Source organism: Pelodiscus sinensis, chromosome 4 (assembly GCF_049634645.1).
Source record: "Pelodiscus sinensis isolate JC-2024 chromosome 4, ASM4963464v1, whole genome shotgun sequence".
NCBI lineage: Eukaryota > Metazoa > Chordata > Testudines > Trionychidae > Pelodiscus > Pelodiscus sinensis.
The window spans coordinates 34,086,674-34,107,429 of record NC_134714.1 but is presented as its reverse complement, the minus strand read 5'-3'; the positions used below and the strand labels follow the sequence as shown (position 1 = coordinate 34,107,429).

Here is a 20,756-nt window from a genome sequence, read left to right as displayed (position 1 = left end):
GGTAGGTGGTCTGTAGTAGACCCCTAGCATGACATCACCCCAGTTTTTTTATCCCTTTTAACCTAACTCAGAGACTCTCAACAAATCTGTCTCCTATATCCATCTCAACCTCAGTTCAAGTGCATACCTTTTTAATATATAAGGCAACACCTCTTCCCTTTTTTCCCTGACTATCCTTCCTGAGCTAGTTGTACCCTTATACCAATATTCCAATCATGTGGATTACCCCACCAGGTCTTTGTGACACCAACTATGTCTTAGTTATGTTTATTTATTAGCACTTCAAGTTCTTCCTGCTTATTTCCCATACTTTCTCCATCAATATTCTTACCTTATAGTCACCTTTTCCCTGATCACTTACTATTCTACTTCAAATTTTGTTATCTTCTAATCTCCCCTCTTTGCGACTCTCCTCACTTAATAATCATTCTCTTGTGCTGCCCTATGTCTAGAGAACTCTTCTCTCCCTCCAAAAGGCTGAGTTGTTTTATTCTCTTTTAAATCTAGAGTTCTCAACTTACAACAGAACCCTTTCACTTCCCCTTCACTGTAAGTCATATCTGACAATACTTACTGACAATTCTATTGCTTAGGTTTCAACTTTCTCTTTATTTGCTCTATTCCATCTTCATCTGTCCTTTTCCTCTTTACGACTTTCATTGAAGTCATTGTACCAAACTCTATAAATTATTCATTCTATCTCTCTGCAAAGCATTTTGCAAAACTCTGTGGGCATGTCTACACAGCAGGGCAAAAGTCAAATTAAGATTCACAACTTCAGCTATGTCAATTGCGTAGCTGAAGTTGAAATAGCTTAATCCAGCTTTTGGTGCTGTCTACACAGCAGGAAGTTTAAGGAAGAACACTCTTCCTTTGACTTCCCTTACTCCTCGAAAAATGAGGGTTACAGGAGTTGGAATAAGAAGTCCTCCAGCTCGCCATTATTTCAAAATAATGGCTTGCTATGTAGACGTACCATTTTGTAATTTCAAAATAACATGTTATTCCAAAATAACGCTGCTGTGTAGACGTACCCTGTATTATAGTATAATTTACTTTTTATTGTATCCATATTATAAAATAATTCTCAAAATACACACTTTGAAAATTAAACTGGGTTGGGAGGGTATTAACATGATGTTTTAATATATGAAAGCCAAGTATATAGAAACTTTCCATATGGGAATTTCTTATAAATGAATCACTTTATGTGGGTAGTTTTTGTTTTTAAATTATTGCTTGCTTACTTTATCAGCTCAATATTTCTAGTGTAGATAAAAACCATGATTTTTCTGACCTTATGTCTTGGATAGCAGATCTTCTGTCCCGTTTTTTCCCCCATATTTTTAGAGAGGTCACCAACAAGACAATAAATTCTCCATTTTTCATGCCAATAGCTACCATGTCCCCCTCAGGGCTGTAACAAACAGTTCGAGCTGCATGTCCTAAACTGACTTTGTTAAGCATCTTCTGTGAGGAAATGAAAAACAGAAAAAGAGGAGTAAATGTTTCTATTTATGCATGTTCCATAACTAACAGTTTCTCATCGTATCCACTGAATTTTATTTTTATTATGTAAAAGTGTTAAAACCACTATACTGGCTTAATTTCTCAGACTATGGTAACAACAATTAAATCCTCACTATTGCATAATATAGGATTCTTTTTTGCTAAAATTAAAGCTGCTTAGTACTACAGGCAGTCCCAGGGTTACGTACAAGATAGGGACTATAGGTTTGTTCTTAAGTTGAATTTGTATGTAAGTCTGAACTGGCTCCAGATTCAGCCGCTGCTGCTGAAACTGATTAGGGGCTGACTACAGGAAGCTGGAGGCAGAATTGCTCTGCCCCCAGCTTCCTGGAATCAGCCACTGATCAGTTTCAACAGCGGCTGAATCTCGAGCCTGGGACAGAACAGCTGGGCTGCCAAGTAGGTCCCTGCAGGACCAACCCGGCAGCACCCCAGCTGCTCTACCCCATGGTCCACAACAAAAGCCTGGTCTGCTGGGGTGGGGGGGGGGGCACACTAGCTGCACCACCCCCCAGCAGACCAGGGACACGGGGAGCAAAGCGGCAGCGGCGGCGGGGTGCCACGCCTCTGAGGCTTTGCCAGAGCAAAGCCTCAGAGGTGCGGGACCCCTCCGCCTCCCCGGCTTTGCTCCAGGTGTCCCTGGTCTGCTGGAGACAGTCTCCAGTAGACCAGGGGCACCCGGAGCAGCTTTTCTCACCCCGGAGGTCAAGGTGGTGGGACCGCTGCGCTCTGGGTGGTCCCGCTGCCTGCGAGCTCCAGGGCGAGAAAGCCCCGTTCGTAAGTGCGGAGCCGACGTAAGTCGGATCCGCGTAACTCGGGGACTGCCTGTATTGACTTTACATCTACCTTTTCAGCAATGTCCCAGAGTCTCACTGTCCCATCTTCTGCAGCCGAAAGGAAAAGATCTCTTGAAGGATGAGTAGCTAGTCCCCAGATAGGTCCATCCATATGGCCATTAATTAGAATGTTGCATGCTGCATTTTTCTCTCCAACTTCAATTATTTCAGCATTCCTTGTCCCAACAAGAATCTTCCCCTAGTGCAAGTGCAAAGGAATTATTACTGTAATAAAACATTAACTAATGCATTTCTCCCTCTATACATAATTTCCCCCCCGCCAGATGAGAGAATGACATCATCCAGGGGTGGGGTGCCTCCCCCAGTCCCATCTACAGCCCGCTCCCTCTACTGAGGCCCCACACTCCATGGGGAAGGGAGGATGCAGGGCAGCACACTGAGTACACCCCCCATGAAGAGGGAAAGGACGGGAAGGTAAGCATATGCCCCAGTCTCCCCAGCTCTGGAGCACCGGGGAGGGAGTAGGCTGAACATAGAATCATAGAATCATAGGACTGGAAGGGACCTCAACAGGTCATCGAGTCCAGCCCCCCACCCTCAAGGCAGGACCAAGCTCAGTCTACACCATCCCTGACAGATGTCTATCTAACCTGTTCTTAAATATCTCCAGAGAGGGAGATTCCACCACCTCCCTTGGCAATTTATTCCAATATTTGACCACCCTGACAGTTAGGAATTTTTTCCTAATGTCCAATCTAAACCTCCCCTGCTGCACTTTAAGCCCATTACTCCTTGTCCTGTCCTCAGTAACCAAGAGGAACAAATTTTCTCCTTCCTCCTTGTGACACCCTCTTAGATATTTGAAAACCGCTATCATGTCCCCCCTTAATCTTCTTTTTTCCAAACTAAACAAGCCCAGTTCATGAAGCCTGGCTTCATAGGTCATGTTCTCTAGACCTTTAATCATTCTTGTCGCTCTTCTCTGTACCCTTTCCAATTTCTCCACATCTTTCTTGAAATGTGGCGCCCAAAACTGGACACAGTACTCCAGCTGAGGCCTAACTAGTGCAGAGTAGAGCGGCAGAATGACTTCACGAGTTTTGCTTACAACACACCTGTTGATACAACCTAGAATCATATTTGCTTTTTTTGCAACAGCATCACACTGTTGACTCATATTCAACTTGTGGTCCACTATGACCCCTAGATCTCTTTCCGCCATGCTCCTTCCTAGATAGTCGCTTCCCATCTTGTATGTATGGAACTGATTGTTCCTTCCTAAGTGGAGCACTTTGCATTTCTCTTTATTAAACCTCATCCTGTTTACCTCTGACCATTTCTCTAACTTGCTAAGGTCATTTTGAATTATGTCCCTATCCTCCAAAGAAGTTGCAACCCCACCCAGTTTGGTATCATCTGCAAACTTAATAAGCGTACTCTCTATCCCAATATCTACATCATTGATGAAGATATTGAACAGTACGGGTCCCAAAACAGACCCTTGCGGAACTCCACTTGTTATCCCTTTCCAGCAGGATTTAGCACCGTTAACAACAACTCTCTGACTACGGTTATCCAGCCAATTATGCACCCACCTTATCGTGGCCCTATCTAAGTTATATTTGCCTAGTTTATCAATAAGAATATCATGCGAGACCGTATCAAATGCCTTACTAAAGTCTAGGTATATGACATCCACCGCTTCTCCCTTATCCACAAGGCTCGTTATCCTATCAAAGAAAGCTATCAGATTAGTTTGGCATGACTTGTTCTTCACAAACCCATGCTGGCTATTCCCTATGGGTATGTCTATACTACAATGTTAGTTCGAACTAACGGACGTTAGTTCGAACTAACATTCATAGCCGCTACACTAGCGCTCCGCTAGTTCGAATTTGAATCGATCTAGCGGAGCGCTTAGTTCGAACTAGGAAAACCTCATTTTACGAGGATTAAGCCTAGTTCGAACTTACTAGTTCGAATTAATGGGTGTGTAGCCCCTTAATTCGAACTAATGGGAGGCTAGCCCTCCCCAGCTTTCCCTGGTGGCCACTCTGGCCAACACCAGGGAAACTCGTCTGCCCCCCTCCCGGCCCCGGACCTCTTAAAGGGGCACGGGCTGGCTACGGTGCCCGTGCCAGGTGCAAGCCTGCCAGCACCCAGCCAGCAGACCCTGCACCTGGCACGGCACAGAGCCACCCATCTGATGTCCCCCAGCCCACCCCCTCTTCCCGGGAGCTTGCCCTGGACCGCAAGAGGCCGGCACCTTCCTGGGCTAGTGCGGACATCGTGGACCTCGTCCACGATCTCCGCACTAGGCACAGGAAAGTGGCCGTCTATGGCAGGAGAGCTGCCAGCCTGGCCACCCAGGAGCAGGTGTGCATGAAATCAAGGAGGTCCACTGAGACCCCCGACCCTGAGCCCTGAGCTTACAATGGCCGTCCTGGGTCAGACCAAAAGTCCATTTAGCCCAGTAGCCTGTCTGCCGACAGCGGCCAACCCTAGGGACCCTGGAGGGGATGGACTGAAGACAGTGACCAAGCCATTTGTCTCGTGCCATCCCTCTCCAGCCTTCCACAAACTTTGGGCAGGGACACCACTCCTACCCCCTGGCTAAGACTACTCCATGGACCCAACCTCCATGACTTGGTCTCACTTCCCTTTAAACTCTGTTCTAGTTGTAGCCTTCACAGCCTCCTGCAGCAAGGAGTTCCACAGGTTAACTATTTGCTTTGTGAAGAACAACTTTCTCTTACTAGTTTGAAGCCTGCTACCCATTCCTTTCCTTTGGTGTCCTCTAGTCCTTCTTTATGGGAACTCATGAAGAACTTTTATGAATGCACCCTCTCCACCCAACCTCTGCTTTTAGAGACCTCTATCCTGTCCCCGCTCCATCTCCTCTTTTCTAAGCTGAACAGTTCCAGTCTCTGTAGCCTCTCTTCATCTGGGACCTGTTCCCAACCCCTGATCATGTTAGTTGCCCTCCCCTCTCCCAGCCTTTCTCTTCCCCTCTCCCACCTCCTTTTCCCAGTCTCCCCCAGTTTTGTTCAATAAAGACAGAGTCAATGTTGGAAGAAACGTTATCTTTATTTTGTACATCAATAAGAAGGGGGGCTAGGGAAGGGTAAGTGGAAGGAGGTGAGGGAGGAATGGGGTACGAGCCCCCGATGGGGAGGACTGGGCTGGCTCTGCGGGCGTCTGGGGGTGGAAGCTCTCCTGCAGCCCCCCGATTACCCCCTCTCCCCAGATGGCAGCCTGCGGCAAGTGCATCCGGGCTGATGGCCGAGTGGTGTGATGTGCCCAGTGTGGGTACTCCGGGCAATCCAAGCCAGGACTGCTTTGCAAGCGGGGCACCCCTTAGAACTGTCTGTCCGGGGTGGGGGTCGGGACCCTTTAAGCGCAGCCCTCGGCTAGCCTGAGACAGCATCTCCACGCTCTAAGTCCTCCTCTGATGCCCTGCCGACACTGCTTCCGGCCATCCTTAAGCCCTGTTCAGGGTCCACTCAATGTGGACTTGCTAGTTCGAATTAGCAAAACGCTAATTCGAACTAGTTTTTAGTTCTAGACGCGTTAGTTCGAATTAGCTTAGTTCGAATTAACTAATTCGAACTAAGTTAGTTCAAATTAACGTTGTAGTGTAGACGTACCCTATCACTTTATTACCTTCCAAGTGTTTGCATATGATTTCCTTAATTACCTGCTCCATTATCTTTCCTGGGACAGACGTTAAACTGACCGGTCTGTAGTTTCCTGGGTTGTTCTTATGTATGCCCTCTTCTGTACCCCTAACCTCTCATCCCCAGCTGGGCTTCCCTGGCACCTGGAGTACCAGGGCAGAAGGAGGCCACATGGCTCCAGCCTCCTCAGCCCCAGGCGCACAGGGTAGAGCGGGCACTGGAGGCAGCAACACTCCACGACCAGAACGCCTATAGCAGGTGTTCTGCGGTGGAGTGTGCGTGGGGCCAGGCCTGGCAGTTTGGGAAGCCAAAGCCTTCCCCTGCCTAGGCTACCAGATATCCATGATGTCATCAAGTCATCAGTGTCAACAGGTGCCCTCAGTGAAGCAAAAGCGGCCAGAGAGAGGGGGGTTAGCAAGCAGGGGACAAAGCTCCCTAGTAAATAGTAACAAATGAACCATGGATATAATTCCTTCAAGAAGGGTTGCTAAAATAAAATAAGGATTAAATTATGTTAATGGGGAAATCAACGTACAAATCTTCAGATTGTCTGAATTTCTGTTCACAAGTCAAACATAAGATATAAAACTGAATTATTCTCTGCTTCCAAACTTAAAAAGGATGTATTCTATTCAGCAGTCCTTATAATGGCCTTGGTGCTAAGCATAGCAATTAATCCTGTGTTATTTTTTAATCGTGTTGTATACACGTCATCGTAATTAGTACTAGTATTTTCTTAAGAGTAGTTCTGCATGGGCTGAAAAATCTGCTATCTGACAGATAAACCACTGTAAGCCTTTAGTTTAAGAACATTTTAAATTATAAATTAAAGTGATATGCTTCAGGAACTCTTCAAATTGGTGTGAACTTCTATGAATTATTCAAACTATTAACCACAAGAAAAAGATTCTGCAAATATGCTTCTGTGTATCAATTTGCTGTATAATAACCCAAAGCTTGAGAGCAATATATTAAAGAGAACATGCCTTACTTTGCCTCTACACACAGAACGAACACAGTCAGTCATCTGTCCTGTCTCCAATCTGAAGGCACGACATCGCTTCAGTTCCTGATCCCATAGTTTAACAGCTCCTCCTTCCTTTGACCTAATAAGAGAGAAGCCAAAGACATTGAGTATGAAAGCTAGCTCAGACTTAGTCAATTAAAATATTTTGTTATTTAATGTAGTTTAACTGCTCTTCTCACTTTTTTCCATTTAGCTTATTCCCTCTTAAGAAAAGCCATGGCAAAAAAGCATGGAACTAAAAGGACACAGGCTGCCATTATACTGTTCGTGTGTTATATCCTTTTGCTCTCTGTATCTCTGTCTTATCTATTTAAATTGTGAGCTCTTCAGAGTAAATACTCTCTACAACTCTGCTTTTATAGTGCCAAGTACAATGGCACTATAACAATTCAGGTTATAAATAATTATTTATATAACCTTAACAGTTTTGAAACCAAAGTAGATTTGCTTCCTGACTGTTTTAAGTCACTCAATCTGATTTTTCAGAAACACATTCATTCTTGAATTTGAATTAATTATGTGTATTATTCTATAAAGATGATCAGTTTTACTGAAGAAGTCTCATCCTGAATTACTGTCAGGAGGAAAAATAAATTGAAGGATTAGTTAGATTACAGATTCTGTAATTCATATGGTGCTCTTCAATTTCCTGCATTGCAATGCTCCTTCCACTGTAGTGAAATGGCATTTTGAAAAACTCTTCTGATTAGAGACTAAAATCATATGATTTAAAGAAAGGAGTGCTAGTTTAGTACTATATATTAACCACTACCAGTCTAAAAATATAAAAGGCTTGAGACAGATGATAGACAATGAGGATAAGGAGATTCAGAAAAAGGGGCCAGAATCACCATTACTTTTGTGCACTGGATGCAGAAAACAAGGTCATATGGACTTTTAAGTTATTTTTGTGCATCCCTAATTTTGGCCCAGATTAGAGGCCTGCCCAGCTCCAAACACAACTCAGAGCAGCCGTATGCAGCCTCTTAGAGCAGAACTGAGACCCAAGGCAAGAATATTGTGTGATTACTCTGACAGACTGCATGCTCCATGGAGGTTATTTTTATTTACTTATTTTGACTATAAGTGTTACTTTACTAATAGACCAAAGAACTGCATTATATTTCTGTTAAATTTCTCAACTGCTTATCATGATCAACTGCTATTTTTCAACAGTTACAGATATTGATATGTAAGTTTTGGGGATTTCATTCTTCTTAAAAGCAATCTTGTAGCATATCTTCAGAAATGTGTACAGTCAAAGCATCAGCCAAGTATGAAAATGTGTTGCTTACAACAAGTTCTCATAGGTAGGCATCCATACATCTTCTGTATTTGATTAGTAAGACAGGTGGAGAGTCTCAGAATGCAATTCAGGGAACAAGAAGAGGAGATCTGGTTTTTTTTGTTTGTTTGTTTGCTTTGGTAATTTAGTTATAGACTAACTGCCAAAATATACACAAATTATAAAATAATGTTGTCATGATTTTTTTCAGCAAATTGTATGTTTCCTAGCTATTTCCATTATCAAACGCATTGTAAAATTGTATGTCTTTGTGCTTTCAGGTACTGTGTAGCGTTTTCATTAAAGTGTACAAAGAATTTTGAGAATCTCAGGACTACTAAATATGCAGTAGTTATGAGTTGATTTTATACTTACCTTTTTCAATATATCCTTTAATTATTTTGAACCTAAGTGATTAGGGTGACCAGATGTCCAGTTTTCAAGCAGAACACAAGGTTGAAAAGGGCCCCTACTGGCTCCAGACAGCACTACTGACCAGGCCATTAAAAGTCTAGTAAGCAATGTTGCAGAGCAGAGGCAGGCTAGTCTCTACCTTTCTTGGGGCACTGTGCTGTGCCTCAAAAGCAGCCAGCAGGTCCAGCTTCTAAGCAGGAAGAAAATGGGGGTAGGGGCAAAATGCAGGGCACCTCACGTTGTTCCTGCCCTGAGCACCAGCTCAGCAATTCCCCAGCCAACAAGATCTGAGAGACAGTGCTTGCAAGCGACAGAAGTGCACGTGGCATGCCACAGAGCCTCCTGTCCCCCTGCCTAGGAGCTGGATTTGCTGGCTGCTTCTTGGTGTAGGGTGCTGTTCCAGGATAGGAAGGCACCAGACAGCCTACTTTAGTGCCACTGATCAGGAGCCATCCAGGTAAGCTCAAGCTCCAACCACCTGTCCCAGACCTGAGCACTTCCTGCACTCCAATACCCCTCAGCCCTGACCCCACCCCTCAAAGACCACATCCCCAACCCAGATCTCACACCCGCCGCTATACCTGAACACCCAGTCCTGAGCCCCTCTCTAAAGCTGGCAGCCTCTTTTGGATCCCAACCCTCCCCTCCCCCAGCAGACCAGGCTTTTCTTGCAACGCCTGGGGTAGAGCAGCTGGGGCGCTGCCCAGTTGGTCCCACAGCGCTGCTCCTCGGCACTACTGGACAAACCCGGCAGCGCCCCAGCTGCTCTGTCCCAGGAGTCCAGATTCAGCCGCTGTTGAAACTGATCAGCGGCTGATTCCAAGTAGCCCAGGGCAGAGCAACTCTGCCTCGGGCTTCCTGTAGTCAGCCGCTGGTCAGTTTCAGCAGCGGCTGAATCTGGACGCCAGTTCCGACTTACATACAAATTCAACTTAAGAACAAACCTACAGTCCCTATCTTGTACGTAACCCGGGGACCGCCTGTATTCTCAATGCCTCAACCCTGTCCTGCAGCCTGCAGCCCTCTTCTGTACCCCTAACCTCTCATCCCCAGCTAGAGCCCTCTACCCTTCTTGCACCGCGACTAGCTGAGAGCCTGTAGTCGACACCCAGAACCCACATTTACAGCTGAAGTCCCATGTAGAGCCTTCAGTCCAACCTGCTGCCCAGTCAAACTAAGGGTGGGAAACAGTAAGCCACTGAGGGAGTAGGATTGTGGTGAGTGCGGAACAGGGTCTGCGGAAGGGGCAGGGCCAGGATGTTCAGTTTTGTACCAACAGAAAGTTAGCAGCCCTTTCTCAGAATACCTTTTCAGCTTTGTGACACTAAATATTACATTAGCATGTAAAGAAATAAGTAGCAAAAGTGAACATATTAAAAGGAAAAATCTTTAAAAATACAAGGCTATTATTTTAGGGAGATAATCATAAATTTGATGAAGTTTTCTTTTAGGATGGTGTGTACTAACAGCTCTCTCCAAGGGAAAGGGAAAGAATCTCACCAAAATGAAAAGAAATATTTAGTGGTTTGCAATACTGAATCTTGTTCAACTTTCAATCTCATTAAATATGCTGTGTGCTACTGGCATCTGCAAATGATGCTAGAGGAGCAAACGATAGCCCCCTCTCATCATGCTGCTTTCCTCTCTAATTCATCCCTTCTAATGCCAGGTCTGAAACTGTAAAAAGGGACTGGAAGAAAACTGGAATTGGTAATGACAATAAAGGATCTTCTTTTTGAAATCTGATTAACATAGACACAAGGACCAGGCTATTGAATAGATGCCCTTTAACCTATATTTCCCCTTGGTGATTCTACAACAGCAACCATTCTCAGGCTTTCAATGTTATAAGATGGTTTTTATTTCTTTACTGTTTCAAAACTATTTGTTTTCTAGTCAATCTTAATCTTAATATTGCAAAATCACCACAAAATGTTTGAAATATCTTGCACAGGTGCTTAATAAAGTGACTGAAGGTAAGTTCTGGAATTTCATGTTCTGAAGACATTTGCACAGCACATAATATCTTATTAAAATATATTTAAATTATTAAAAAAGACTCACGGTCTTTCTTTGCCTCCTGTTACGATTAGACCATCTCTTAGTGTGGTGTACATTGTGAACACAGGCCCATTGTGAGCTTTGGCCACAATTCGTACCAACACATGATCTTTCCAAACACAAACATCTCCACTGATGGTACCTGTAAATGTCAAGTTATTCTGAAAAGGGGAAAATATACTTATTTAATTTTGAATAAAGCAAAAAGAAATACATTGAAATACATTTTTAAATAAATAAATAGCAAACAAATTCTACATTTTGGGCTACATTGTGGCTTTATTGGTTCTTGCTGTGCAAGTGGTGTTTCTAGAGGGATTGGGACCAATAGCAGATTCCAGAGATACTCTGTCTATAGAGTTAAAAGACAGACAGATAGCCTCCAAGTTACAGGGTGAACACATACAAGAGAGTCAGTTGCTATATGCTTTTAAAGGCACATATTCTTCCCCAGCCAATGTGGAAGAAGGATGGAGCAGAGGTCATGCCTCGTCTGAGATGTTCAGCACTTCAGGGAGAATGAACACTTTCCTCCTTCACTAAATAGTAATAGAGATGTAGCCGTGTTAGTTTGATCTTGCTGAAACAAAAGAGAGGACTATGCAGCACTTTAAAGACTAACAAGATAGTTCTCTTCCAGAATTTGATCTAAGGAAGTGGGTCTGGCCCATGAAAGCTCATCACCTAATAAACCATCTTGTTAGTCTTTAAAGTGCTGCATAGTCCTCTCTTTTGTTTCTCCTTCACTGAGAAAGTGAAAGGTATAGGGGTTTTAGAGCCATACCACATCGTCCTTTTGTACAACTATGGAATAGCAGCCAAAAAATCAGAATCAGCTAAGATACTAGTATGTTTCACACAGAAACAGTAAGTCAGACTGTTACTACTCTACTTCAAGCACAATGTTTGATGGAAATCATCTTTGGTGTCCAGCTATTAGGTTCAGGACTTCCCTCAAAAGAGTACAGAGATGGTCAGTTTAAAAAGGAAAGAAAAAGAATCTAACTCAATAGTACAGAACTATGGTTTTCTTTAACTGTGTCTCCTACTTTTGAGGGGTAGTAAAATTAAGCTCAACTATCTTAGTTATTCAAAAGTTATGATATTGAAAAATATTAAAAACCAGCAACAACTGCATGTTTGGGAAGGTCACATTTTTATGTTTACAATTATTTGTGATGTTTAATACTTAAGATAATGTATCAATGTGGAGAAATTACATTCCCTTGACTGATTCTGCTGATTTAATAGGTCACTGGTTTCTCTTCAAGTCACATCTCTATCTAAGGCTTCAGTATAGCCTCCAGTATCATAATATGTGAGCTCATCACAATCTGTATTATTATGCTGTTATATGTATTGAAAACATTTAATTCCAAGGGATTCCAAATCACTTTCCAGGTTATTTACAGTATTTACAAGACTTATTGCCATCCAAGACTGAAATGTAGCTGTGGGGAAAATGACAGATGTTTTATCTGTGTATAGCAACAGCACACAACATTAAACGACTAGAAGTTTTTGTTAAAATATACAGTTTATATACTAATCATCAGGTTAGAGCTATCTATTATGCAAATAGATATCTGTGGCAGAAAAGTTTAGGATAACTCATTTTATTAGATACACACATGGAAGAATAAAATGTAAAAAGGATGTTTTGTATTCATGAATTTTTAAAATAATGTTTAAGGTACATACAGCTCCAAACGCTACAGACAGCATGGTCTGCATCCGGGCATCTTCTATTGAACTCAGTAGCCCTTTTTTACTGAGAAGAGCTCTTCCAGCAAGGGTCCAGAACCTCACATGTTTTACTCCCACTGAAACAAACTGGGTATCTGAATCCGGTCTGAATTCTGCTACAAATATACGTTGGTTATGACCAGCTCTGTTGGCAATTTTGGCACCTAGCAAAAGAAAATGTAGAATTTGAGCTTATCACAAAAATAATCTTCTACCAATTGAGGAATTCTTTACTCTGGAATCTCATGTTTTACCCCCACAATAATAAAAAAAATAGCTGAAACCGCAAACTGTTCCTCCTATATATATATCCTGTAACAGCATATCTCCTACGCTTCAAGCCCTAGAAAATTACTGACATAAACAAATTACATACCTAGAGTCAGAAAATTTCCAGAAAAGAGAAAAGTGGTGTGGGGGAGAAAAATGAAATGAGGAGAGAGTTCAAAGGAGAATGGCAGAATGAAAGACCTAATGACCAAGATAACATCTGGTGAAGAAATTACGACTTCTAGGCTGTAATTTTCAAAGGGCCTAATGTTAGGGGTCTTACCTCTACTATATTTCAATGGGAAGTGGAAGATTAAGTTCCTTAAGTTTTCTGAATATATCAGCTGTAGCATCTGATCAATATATGCAGAGATTGGCAGAGGGCTGCTCCACAGATTTTCTCCAAAACTGCTCTATTTCTCTCTGTCCAAGATGAGTAGAGTACATTCAACAATATCAGTCTAATGGTGTCTAGACTCCAGAGTTTTTCGAAAAAAGTGGCCTTTTTTCAAAAAAACTTCCCCTGCATCTAGACTGCTGTCGCGTTCTTTCGAAAGTAAATCAAAAGAACGCGGCAGTTTTTTCGACCGTGGAAAACCTCATTTTATGAAGAATAATGCCTTTTTTCGAAAGTACTCTTTCGAAAAAAGGCGCTACGTAATGCAAACTGTACTTTTTTTGAAAGAGAGCATCCAGACTGTCTGGGTGCTCTCTTTCGAAAAAGTGGCTTGCTTTTTCAAAAGAACTAGTTGTAGTCTAGGCACTCTTTTTCAAAAGAGGCTTGCAGTCTAGACATAGCCTAAGACTTGAAGATGGTGCCTCTCCAGACTACATAGTTTTCACAATTAGATGTTCTAACTCCTGACACATTTGAAGATGATTGTTTTAGATGCTTTTTCCTTACCTGCAGATCAGATGAACAAAGTATCTGACTTTCTAAAATACTTTATCTTATCTAAGAAGCATTTGATGGCTCTGTAGCTCTCCAGATGGAGCCATATGAACTCTTGAAGATAAGCACGTTTAGGACAGTGGCATCTTAACTGAAATGGTTAGGAAAAACTTACTAAACAGGTCCCTACTAAACAGAGCACAGGCTCTGCCTTTGTCCATGTCAGACATTGTACCAGTTTCTGCAGTGACCTAACTAGACACTAACTACCTATGATGACAGACAAATATATTGAGGGGTTATGTATTCACTCATCACTCCTGATGGATTTCTCCCTGGTCAACAGACACCACAAGACGGGAAAGTGGGTTGTGTTTCATGTCTGCACCCAGGGTTCAGGGCTCTGGTAGAGTTGCCAGCTGTCCCGTTTTCAACCGGTATGCCTAGTCAAAAAGGGACCCTGGCAGCTCTGGTCAGTGCCGCTGAAAGTGCAATTGACATCACAGTGGGGCTAAAGCAGGCTCCCAGAAATGGTGGTATTTCTAGCTCCTAGGTACAGGGACGACCACGAGGGGCTCTGTGCACTGCTCCTGCCTGAGTGATGACTCCACAGCTCCCTCTGTCTAGGAACCGTGGCCAATGGGAGCTGTGAGGATGGTGCCTGAGGGCTTGGGTAGCACACAGAGCTCTTTGGCCCTCTGCCTAGAAGCTAGATAGTCTGGCTGCTTCCTGAGAGCAGTGGAGAGAGAGGGCAGACAGAGACCTGCCTTAACTGAACTGTGCTGTAGACTGGGAGCCACCTGAGGTAAGCTCTGCCTAGACAGAGCCCATACCCTCTACTTCAGGTTGGAACCCCCTCCTGTTCCCTAACTCCGTCCCAGAGCCAAAACCCTGCACTCACTGCCATACCTCAGCCCTTTGCCCCAGCTCTGAGTCACCAGCTGAACCTCAAATCTCTCATCCCTACCCCCACCTGAGATCCCAGACCCCTGCACAGGGCCTTCACACCTTCCTGACCCCAATCCTCTGCCCTAACCTAGTGAAAATGAAGGGGGTAGCAGAGTTAGTCTGTACAGGATAAACTTTAAAAACAACAAAAGGTCTGGTAGCACTTTATAGACTAACAAAACATGTATATGGTATCATGAACTTTCATGGGCATAGCCCACTTCTTCAGATGACCAGAGTTTATTTTGCGTCTGCACATCCTAAACTCAAAACTCTAGTCATCTGAAGAAGTGGGCTATGACCACGGAAGCTCATGATACCACCTATATCTTTTGTTAGTCTATAAAGTGCTACCGGACCATTTATTGTTTTTTAAGTTTATCTAGTGAAAATAAGTGAGGATGTGTGACAGCGAGCAACAGAGGGGGAGTGGATGGAGTGATTTGGAAGGGACCTTGGAGAAAGGGCTGGCGGGGCTATGGCCTCAGAGAAGGGGTGGGAGTGGGCAGGGCCAGGCCGTTTGGTTTTATGTGAATAAAAAGTTGGCAACCCTGGACTCTGGGAACACCAGCAACTTTGCAGTCACGGTCTGGAGTAGACTTGCCAGTTGTGAATGATAAAGAGAGATGGAGCAGGATAGTGCAGAAGAGAGGATGGGCAAAAAATCCAAGGTCTTGTGGCCTTACTCAGAGCAGAGCTGAGCTGTTAGGAATAGCTATTTACTATAGTGATTTACTACAGTTAGGCTTATGGTGTGATATTCCAGAGATTATACACGAGGAGCAATTAAGGCATCACATTTCTGAGAGTTTCAGCTTCTTTTGTGGTCTTTCTGAGTGTGATTAACCCAATCAGTCAAGTCTCTAGCAGACTCCTTCTAGAGCAAAGACTTCTATTTAGCAGAAAGACACAGAATCAATACAAAACTTAATGAAATGTAAGATTTGTTTTCATTATTAGAAATCTTATCCAATGTATACAAGGATGGTGCCACTGGAAATACATTTGGCAATTATAACAATAGTTAAGCACATTTATCTTATTTTTAACTTGTACTATATATGCTATGTAACATTTATTAAAGTCATTTTTACTAGATGATAACCAGTATTTGTATGCTGGAATTTTTGTGTGAATTCTTGATTTACTCAGGATCAATATAAATGTATTCTACTAACACAAAATGTTTTCCTACCTTCCTGCCACTTCCAAATGGTAATGGTGTGTTCAGGATCCAGCCCTACAGAGAGGAGAAGTTTGCCAGTGGCACTGAAACTGACTGAACAAACTCCCTTTGAATGGTAGCATCGCAGTACAGATAGTGTCCGTTTGCTCATTGCATCCCACACATGGATAGAAGGAGCTGTAGCTAAATGAATATAAAATGATCCATTATTTGTTATATGCTTACAAACAAAGGCAACATTTTGCTACTAGAAAAATAAAATTATTTTGGTTAAAAAAAGGAGATTTTGGTCTCATCTTTTAAACTGATTTTTAGCAAACAAGACCACCAGTCTGGACTGTGGGATTGTTCCATGTTACATTGGTGAAATAAGCTCCACCCTTTAGTTGGTTGTTGAGTTTTAGAAACACAACAGTGCTCCTAATATCAGCAATCCTCTCTTGTTTTCAACCTGCGTTAAACTTTTGTTAACTAGAAACATTAACTTAAAATCTGAGAACTTTGAAACATACATTATCTAGTAGTATGTAACCTGTCACAGGTTTAATACCCGGGTGAGGCTCGTATACTGGTGGTTTCCGCAGAAAATCAGTTTACAAGGCATAAACAAAATTCCTATTCTACAAAGGGCCAACCAATCTGGAATACAAGCTATAATCTCTAGCAATATGACAGCTGAACCACTGGTAGGCTTATTGAGGTAGAAAAACTAAAGGTGTCTAACTGGCGTTACTTTGATTGTAAACTGTCTAAGGTAGAGATTGTCTTTCCACAATATGCATGTATGTTATTTATTATGATGATGATTGATGATGATTATTTATGATTTTTGGTAGCACCTGGGGCCAGAGACTCATTATACTAGGCAACACAGAGACAGTCACTTCCAAAAGTACATGTAGTCTAAGCATGGCTTGCAATGTGTGTACAGTGTCTGGCACAATTAGGTCCTAATCCTGATTAGGAGTTGGACTTTCAGAAGTGTGTAAGTGATTCAGCAGCCCAAGTCTACCTGAAAAATCAGCAATAATCTATACAGAAGGAGACTAAAAGGACTCTCCTTCAGCTCATGAAGAGGCCTAAAAAAAAGTGGCTCCAGATGGCTCTTTTCTCCTATGATTTCCTTCAGGCAGTTACATAGCCACTTTGCTATAACCAAATAGAAACCTTCCCCCGCTCCTTTAAATAAAAACGTAAATAGCACAAAACAGAGAATCTAATTTGTGAAAATCATGGGAAGATTAATTTGTTTGGATAGGCATCCAACTTCCTGAGCAGCTAAGAAAATCACCTTGTCAAGATCTAGAACAGATAGATAAGAGGTTAGAACATCTTGAAGACAGTTTCCAAGTGGTCTAATTTCTGAGAGCACACTAATTCCCTCTCCTTAAAGCTTATAATAAACCCCATAGAAGGAAGCATCTGTACCAATTCATAAACTACTTTTGGGACCTCTAGAGCTGTCTGAGTTTTCATACGCCTGTTGTTGAGATAGAGCAGAACATGCCACTGGGGATGGGAACAATGCAAGGATATGGTGTCAATTAAAAGAGCTTTTGACCAGGAACAAAGCAAATATTTTCAATGTAATGGTGTAATATGTGTATGCACGTATGCTTTTTTTTAAGCAAGGATACCTGTAAATTCACCTGCTGGTTTAACTATATGAGTTGTCTCTATCTTGAATTTCCTGTATGACACAAGGGGACTGAGTGATGTCAGATCTAAAAGTACACTGGTACTGGCGAACAGCAGAGTAAACCTCTGCGAAACAATGACAACATTATCTCTCACTTCTCTGTCAGATAAGAGATGGAAAAGATAACATATCTGTGAGACTTTGAACAACTTGGGTTCAGGACCCATCCAAAAAAATCTTTATTCTAAAGTAATTGGTGATCAATCTCTGCTTGACCTGGAACTACAGTTCTATGGCCTTTTGTAATCAGTGTGTCCCACTTTCAGTGTGGATATTAATAAATAAAAAAAGAAGCATAATCTTGTTTAGGGAATCACTTCTGTGCTTTCAATAATAATTGTCTTTCATGAAAATAAACCTTGATTTGGTATTACTGCCATTGTCTATTCTTGAGTGTTACCTCAAAATCTTATAGAGTATTATAGGCAGGTAATTTAAATGATGCATTCTGGAATGCCCCAGATTTATATGATAAACCTCTGTACCTCTTTATGGAAAATGAAACAGATGCAGGGCTTTATCTTGGACTTTGAACAACTTTTTTTTCTTCAGCATCCTCCCTGCTAAAATCTTGGACTGCCCTAATCTTTTGGCCTGTCTGACAGCTTGTGGATCTTGGATAAAGTGGAGACATCCAGATGGGCTTCACCTACACTTCACAAATGTGGAGTTAAGTAAGTCTACCACAACAGAGTTACCTGGAAGAATAATGTACTTCTCAAAATCTCTGCTGTGATCTTTTTCTCCCTCGTGGAGGACATGATCTGCATGCTAAATGTTTTAGTAAAGGGAAGCATTTTGTGAGGTCTCCTCTCTTAGAGTAAAGGTTCCCCTGAACGAGAGTGAACTAGGCCAGTAACATAGTCAATTGAGCTCTTCATGTGCCCTTGCGATCTTGATATAGGCAAACAATTTGGCATGGAAATGCTTGCAACATCATAATGAAGAGTAGTAGCAATCCAGATTCTAGTCTAGTAGCTCCACAAAGAAGAAAGAATATATTGCAGGATGCAGACTATGCCATCAGGAATTAGACAGGTGTATTAAGACACAGAGGTCAAATTAAAGCTGTTCTAAGAGGATCAATAAGGCAGCAGAAATGCCTACGTGGGAGTGGGTGGAAGCATTAAGCAGCACTAGAGAGGTTCCTACTGAATTCAAGGATACAGCCATATTATGGTTACCTCTTAAATAGGAGCATTGGTTGGGAAAAGGCTCCCTTGTATGCTCTCTTCCATCTCTAATGCAACCATATTTTGGCATATTCCAAAAAAATGAACACACTTTAATGTTTCACTGACCATATGCCCATCACTGCATATTTTTATCATACTCTCTCTATACATATAAACGCACATTTATGCATCTCTATTTTGATGTGTGACAAATTACAATGACTGTCCGACAATGAACTCATTCACACATGAATGATGGTGCTTTGAATTACAGTTAAAAACCAATATATTACTAAAAAATTACTCAATCTCAATTGTCAAAAAACCCAAAATGATTCATCACAAAATTAAACTGACATCATAACAATCATTTTGGATCATTGATAGTAACTGCATGTCAATTATACAGTAACTATGAAAGGTGATTATTTTATTCACTCAGTCACCTAGGCCTCCTCAGTGGAAATATTGCTTTAAATATATACATTACAAAATTATGTTCAATTAATTGTCTAGAACTATTTGTTGTCAGCCCCATTAGCTTTTAAAAACTACATGTTTGTATAGGTATGCTATTGTAGCAGTGTATATTAGAAACAGTTTTTCACTGGGCAGCAAGAAGGGAATATGTTTTCAGCAAAAATTATTTTAAAATGAAAGGAAATATTCTATTTTTACAGTTCACTGAGCTATGGTGCTTTATGTTAAGTGCTGATGCAGTAAATGATTGATATGTGGTTTTATAAACTTGAAATATATTCTCAGAATTTATTACTCTACAAAGCTGTAGATGGTGAATACTTAATAATCTAACTATACCTGAAGATGTTAAAATTATATTTCCCTTACCTGACATATCTGCTGAGTCTCCTGTAATGGAAAAGCAGCAGAAAAATAATTAGATAAGAAATAAGATAAGTGTTCAAGAAAATAAATGCTATATAAAGTGTCATTTCTTACCACATGCTTTGGGGTCATCTCCTTGCATTACAGCAGTATCAATACTGCTTTTATAGTTAATGATGAACAAACAAATATTGATGCCTAAAGTCTAAGTGATTTCAGTCACATTGAAGATACAAAAAGCTAGCATGAACGCATTTTGTCTTCAACTGTGTAGAATGTACAACTGTCACTTGGGTGTGTGTCTCAGTTCCTCCTCTTCCTAGTTTTAAATTAATAGCATTTCTGCAGGTTTCAGGCATGCTAGTCAATGAAGTGTATACATTCTCAGAGGGAAATAACTTTTGAGATAGAATATTAATAAAGGGCCTGATCCTAACAGATACTGAACCCCCTCTACTCCCATTTACATCAGTAGGAGGGATGGGTGATCAGCATTACACAGAAGAATGCCTAAACTAGGGAAGCAGTTCTGCATGACATAATGGACTTTATCATAAAACGCTGCAATGATATATTCTGATGTCCAAACTATTTCAATGCAAGTCTACAGAGACTCCCACTGTTGTACTTTTATAATTTTAAAACACATTAAAATAATATTTCTGTAAATCTCTGGAGATTGCATTATGTCAGAAATGCTGATGTAAGTTAATAAATAAAAGAAGCAAATAAGTATAATAAAGTAACCTTAACTTCAATGCAAAGGTTTAAAGATTGTTTTGTTTAGGAAAAAAAAGTTTGTCATTTAAAAAAAATGTTCTCCACCCTTTAATTACTGGGATTATTTATGGGAAGACAGTTCTTATGTATGTGTAGTCATCTGTTCCTGCTCTTCATTCCTCAATCCAAATTATAAAACAAAGCAGAATTTATGTTATTATTAGCAACTTTACAAAATGCTTATGGGACAGACATTAAGGGTCTTAAGTTTCCTCCTGGATGAAGAGGCAGTAAGAGGGAGGAAAAAAGCAAAGAACCATAGGTTTTGTAATGTCACTGAATTCCTTCCATCCTATTCTATATTCTTGGAGTAAATCTTCTTAAACATTTTCAAAATCTAATAGAAATATTTCATTTTTTTCAATATATGTTCATTCAAGCTTTTTTTTACTTTTCAATTTGCCAACATTTTAAAAAGTTTTT

The 20,756-nt window shown here is 41.4% G+C and overlaps 1 protein-coding gene across 5 annotated transcripts in view; it reads right to left on the bottom strand.

The window, feature by feature from the left end:
- Positions 1 to 20,756, bottom strand: part of EML5 (EMAP like 5) — a 315,990-nt gene that overhangs the window by 16,365 nt on the left and 278,869 nt on the right. For all 5 annotated transcript variants that reach the window (XM_075926737.1, XM_075926739.1, XM_075926736.1 and 2 more), the window contains 7 exons: positions 19,557 to 19,577; positions 15,843 to 16,016; positions 12,493 to 12,701; positions 10,795 to 10,952; positions 6,996 to 7,110; positions 2,377 to 2,565; positions 1,298 to 1,470 (listed from right to left, as the gene is read on the bottom strand). In XM_075926737.1, coding sequence (XP_075782852.1) covers positions 1,298 to 1,470; positions 2,377 to 2,565; positions 6,996 to 7,110; positions 10,795 to 10,952; positions 12,493 to 12,701; positions 15,843 to 16,016; positions 19,557 to 19,577 — 1,039 coding nt within the window. The remainder of the gene's footprint in view (positions 1 to 1,297; positions 1,471 to 2,376; positions 2,566 to 6,995; positions 7,111 to 10,794; positions 10,953 to 12,492; positions 12,702 to 15,842; positions 16,017 to 19,556; positions 19,578 to 20,756) is intronic.